We start from the raw sequence: 5420 nt of genomic DNA on the forward strand, positions 1-5420 counted from the left end.
CGAATTAACAAGTCTTAACGATCTCTTTCCATGCGTATCAACCTTGATCTCTCGTATCCTCCCTCGTATCCACGTGTATTCAAAAGTTTGTTTTTCGGTCATCATCTTTATTTATTTGGTCCGTTATCTGATAATGAAATCAACCGTCGTATACGTACAGTGGCTTACAAAAATACTGAAATATATAGAACTAGAATTACTATTACAGAAAATTTTGATGGGTATATCATGTCCATTACACGGAACTTTTGGAAATTTCATTAGCGTTATCATGAAACATGACTATGGTATTTATAACAATAAAATTTCAAACCAATCCGAAAATGTACTTAGAAATTACAAGACATCTATTGCAAACATAAACTTAATGAAATATTATTATACAGTATGAATAGCAGTCTTAAATATACAAATAGCGTTAAAGATCGTCTCCTTGCATATTCTGGCTTATAGCGAATTGTATGCTTGATTGTATATAGTGTAATGTATGCTTCCAATAAATAGTTCGGTCCTTTACAAATTTAACCAATATAATTACGATAATAACGTTTCTCGTTATAATAATAATGAAATTTCAAAATGTTTTGTAAAATATATAGGTAAAAGGTTTCTAGAATATTCTATTCGAATACTTTGGTGAGCTACTGTACATGTACATTACATAAGTATTTGGACACTTCCAGATTATTACAAACATACATAAGAAATACATCAAATAAAGCTCTGTAATCTAATTTTCATCTCTGATTTTATTTCAGATAACTATATACGATTTAGTAGATATTGATAAAAAAGATAGTTTATATTAATTGACATAAATAAGAAAGCGATAATTAAATGTGGATGAAAATTGCCTTTACGAAAACACCTAAGGTAATTGACTTTAAGTGTATCTATACAATGTTGATATGTTAAAATAATTGGAATACAAATGTGTTTCCAACTACATTTTAAAATTCTATAGATTTTAAAAAGTGTCAGCTATTTATTAGAGATAAATATGAAACCTGATTGATACAAGTATATTCCTTGATTTAATTTTAATTTAGCAAAACACTTGTTCCCATTTACGCCACGAACTAAAGAATTAATAGTAAAGAAACATTCTTCTACCGTAATATTCCAAATATAGTAAAAATATCGATGTTCTGATTCAATTGTATCGAGTGTCCAAATTTCATATGTACGATATTATACATCACCTGTTGTCAGATGGTTTATCTCAAAAACTTTCCGCACAGAAAGGACGTCCTCATTGATCAAACAAAGTATTTTCGTTTTCTAATCTTATCTATTTTTTCAAAGAAACGCTTGCGAACCCGCCATTCCTGTCCACGCGTTTCGATTGATCGAGTTTTGTTTACGTCACTAGCGATAATCACCGGCAATTGGCCGAGACAAGCGGCAGGCGTCTGCTATGAGTGCTAGATATGACAGTCGACTAAGCGGCATCCGACGCGACGATCAGCAGACGGTACAATGTCTTCGTCCTCGCAAGCTCAGCTGAACGCAACAGCTGTAGAGAATTTTCGCGAATATTTGCGGATACCTTCTGTCCAACCGAACATCAATTACGGTAAGCAATTTTACATATTCGATCTCTAATTGTATTTTCCTGATTTATTTCCCACGATAAACAACGCGAATACTCTTTCAGTCATCACGCGTGTACCTTAAGCACGTACGGTCATGTAAAAATTATGCACGCATATTGTGTGCCGGAATACGGACTCCGTCATTTCCTTGTTAAACAAATTACGCATTTCTGGTGTACTACAGAATTTCTAGGTTTTCATGTTAAATCCTTCGCGTTAATTCACGATGCTCGCACGTTTTCACATGGGGACAGAACGGATCTGCCAGTTAGCCCAACCAACCCAACTTCGAAGCGTCGGAGACGCTATCCAGCCATTGCATGCCCCACCCTGTGTGGAATGTTATTTCTACCTCTGTATCTTTTTATTCAACTGACGGTGTGCCTCTAGACCTTTTGTAAAATCATCTCCGAACTTCTGTTTTACTTTCCGACAAAAATTTGAAATTTAGCTTGGATGAATTTGGCTTGGATATAATCATTACGCAAGTACGATTCGTGACTGACCTAAATTACACGTAATTAGAAATTCTTTTTAATTCTCGTATTGAATTGTTTGTTTTTTATGTCTGTTCAATCTAATTCAGTTTACCGACGATAACGAGTCGTCGGAACGATGATTGCGCTGTAAATATTGGGTTTTATAATTTATCAAAGCAGTTACGTCAAGAGTAATTAACTGTTTGTATCTTCGTAAATCTCTTCGTCAGAAATGTCGATCATAGCGAAAGATAAGATAATTTTGTTTATTACAAACAAAATAAGATAACCAATATGTAAAAGAATTTCAGAAATTCTTGCTCCAGTTTTAAATAATAGGATGATTTGATATCTTTGTGTTAAATATAGATATATGATATTAATTAATTGATACTAATTCAAATCTTTCATTTCGCAGATGATTGTGTTGCATTCCTTCGGAAACAGGCAGAATCTCTCAATTTACCTATTAAAGTATATCATGTCCAGGCGAATAAACCAATTGTTGTCATAACGTGGATAGGAACAGAACCAGCAAAACCAGCTATTCTATTAAATAGTCACATGGATGTTGTACCTGTATTTGAAGTATGTATGATAACATAAATGTGTAAATTTTTAATTTCTCAGAATTCTGTTATTCCATTCGTATGATCTGCAAAGCGATTGACTTTTGTTTGGTATTTTATAAGTAAACAAGTATTTACGCTACCAAACCTTTCACTACCACAAAGTGATTTTTGGTCTATCTTATGGTATGAAAAACATATTTATATGATATGAGTAACGTATTGAAAAAGTTGTAAACATCAGTGCATCAACCTTGAGGGAACATATGCCGGTACAGTGAACTAATACCAGACCTGAGAAATTAATATTAAAGAAAAAACCTAAATGAATAAATATAATTAACAAATAAAACTTTTCAGGATAAATGGACCTATGCACCTTTTAGTGCTCATATGGATGAAAAAGGAAACATTTATGCTCGTGGTAGCCAGGACATGAAATGTGTTGGAATTCAATATTTGGAAGCAATTCGCCGTTTAAAACTTGCTAAACAACATTTTAAGAGAACTATCCATATCTCCTTTGTACCTGATGAAGAAATAGGAGGAGATCTTGGCATGAAAGATTTTGTACGTACCAAGGACTTCAAAGAGTTAAATATTGGTTTCTCTCTGGATGAAGGTGTAGCTTCGCCCGAAGAATATTTTTATATGTTTTATGGTGAAAGAGCAATTTGGCATGTCGAAGTAGAATGTAAGGGTACTCCTGGTCATGGATCCATTTTACATGATAATACAGCTGGTGAAAAAATAAGAATTATAATTGATCGTTTTATGGACTACAGAGCTCAAGAGAAAGAAAAGTTGAAAGATTCAAAAGTACAGCTTGGCGATGTTACAACCATAAACTTAACGCAACTGAAGGTATATAGTTTTTGGGGATTTATTGCTTAGCTTATATTTTATCATTCACATTATAATTTTATTTATTCATGCTTTTATCTTATATTTTGAAGAAGCAAAATTAATTTGTGTTTTAAATATTACATGTCTGCGCGTTTAGGAAAATATTACACAGTGAGTCAGTTTTTTAAATTTTGATGTTTAAAAACAACGAAGTAGAATATTCCGTGTTGTACTAATAATGGAAAAATATAATTTGTTTCAGGGTGGCGTGCAAACAAACGTAGTACCTACTTCGTTAACAGCAATTTTTGATATTCGAATTGAGCCTTCCGTCGATCACACCGAGTTCGAAGCTATGATCAAAAGATGGTGTGAGGAAGCTGGTGCAGATGTTACGTATTCGTTCGAACAAAAAGATCCCAAGATCGAGAACACAAAGTTAGACGATTCTAATCCCTTCTGGATCGCTTTTAAAAAAGCTTGTGACGATCTTAAAATAAAGTTGCAAATAGGAATCTTCCCAGGCGGAACAGACAGTCGCTATATAAGACAGGTAAATATCCCTTCAATTAACTTTTTCTTGGTATAAAACGGTAAACGATACGATGATGCGTTTTAAAAGTCCGTTTTCTACTTCAGGTTGGAATACCTTCCATTGGTTTTTCACCCATGAATAAAACGAAAATACTTCTTCACGATCACGATGAATATCTGAACAAAGATATATTCTTAAAGGGCATTGATATATATATGAAAATAATACCAGCAGTAGCAAATATCTAACCAGATGATATTAAGTCTCTAACATCACACGCTTTTTAAAATTGTGTACCTTTATTTCAAATACCAAAGTCAAAAATTAAGATTAATAATAGGAGTTAAGAAGAAGTGCAGAAGTTTACTAACGTTCCTGAATGAACGAAACATAGTGCAATAATTCATAAAGATTTAGAAAGTTATATATGTTTCAAATATTTATATTTGTTACACAAATATGTTTTTATTATTATCAAGTTGTTATTAATTGAAAGATTTATAGAAAGCCATAACTGTCTAGTGGAAGTAAATGTATTTACACGCAGTTGGTCTCGATGATTAAGGAATAACTTGGAACAAGACTGAGAGAATGTAGAAAAATGAACAAATGGTTTAGGAACGAAGTGCGTCGTTGAAGAGTAACGAAAAGAAGGTCTTATCGAGAGGAACAAAACGCAACAGTCAAATCATTCTGAATCAGGTATTGGGAAATGCATTTATCAATCTCTCTAGTGAACTAACTGAAATCAGAATATGTTATTCAGTGTACGAAAACAATCGATACTATTTTTTTAAGTACAAGTTATGTTGTAAAAGATCAAGTACCTTACTAAAACAACGAATATGTTTTATTTTTGACTGTATAATTGTACGTAGCAGCATTTGAGACCATAGAATTTAATGTTCCTTATTATCTGCAAAGCGTAGAATTGCTGAAAAAAATTTTATATACATATATTATGTATACATAATGCACATATATACACAAATGTTTAAGTAATTAAATATATTTTATATAAACCATGACAAAAACTATGTCTATGGTAATTATATATTTTTATGCACAATACAACAAATATATTTCTTCTTTTTCTTCTGTGCTTTATATCGCATTGACTGCGGGATCATTAACGACTCTTAAATATATGTATTTATTTAAAAAAAGTAGGTATAACAAAGCTATTGATCTTGATGGGCTAAAGAATTAATATTTTGCCCAAAATTCTGCAACAAATTAATCATATTGATATACGTTAGTATTATATTTAATTCGATACAGTGCGTACAAATCTGTTTCACAGGGTAACGTTGACTTATGTTTTTCCACATAAAGTCGATAAATATGTATGCGTGTGTGTATATTCCCGCCATTATTGCTATGGTTCATTCTTGAC

The 5420-nt window shown here is 32.3% G+C and overlaps 1 protein-coding gene across 1 annotated transcript; it reads left to right on the forward strand.

The window, feature by feature from the left end:
• The first annotated feature begins 1417 nt into the window (after positions 1–1417).
• Positions 1418–4950, forward strand: LOC117236511 (aminoacylase-1-like). Its single transcript, XM_033499530.1, has 5 exons — positions 1418–1576; positions 2493–2662; positions 3004–3507; positions 3752–4042; positions 4129–4950. The coding sequence occupies exons 1-5, from the start codon at positions 1480–1482 to the stop codon at positions 4270–4272; spliced, it is 1206 nt and encodes a 401-aa protein (XP_033355421.1). The 5' UTR covers positions 1418–1479; the 3' UTR covers positions 4273–4950.
• Positions 4951–5420: the final 470 nt, after the last annotated feature.

The sequence above is a fragment of the Bombus vosnesenskii genome, unplaced genomic scaffold (assembly GCF_011952255.1).
Source record: "Bombus vosnesenskii isolate JDL3184/JDL3185 unplaced genomic scaffold, Bvos_JDL3184-5_v1.1 scf7180000013349, whole genome shotgun sequence".
NCBI lineage: Eukaryota > Metazoa > Arthropoda > Insecta > Hymenoptera > Apidae > Bombus > Bombus vosnesenskii.

Excerpts from the sequence above, each read along its gene's own strand:
- LOC117236511 (XM_033499530.1), top strand. The coding sequence starts at position 1,480 with ATGTCTTCGTCCTCGCAAGCTCAGCTGAACGCAACAGCTGTAGAGAAT. Across the intron at positions 1,577-2,492 it reads CCAACCGAACATCAATTACG|ATGATTGTGTTGCATTCCTT; the intron begins GTAAGCAATTTT and ends TTCATTTCGCAG. Across the intron at positions 4,043-4,128 it reads ACAGTCGCTATATAAGACAG|GTTGGAATACCTTCCATTGG; the intron begins GTAAATATCCCT and ends TTTCTACTTCAG.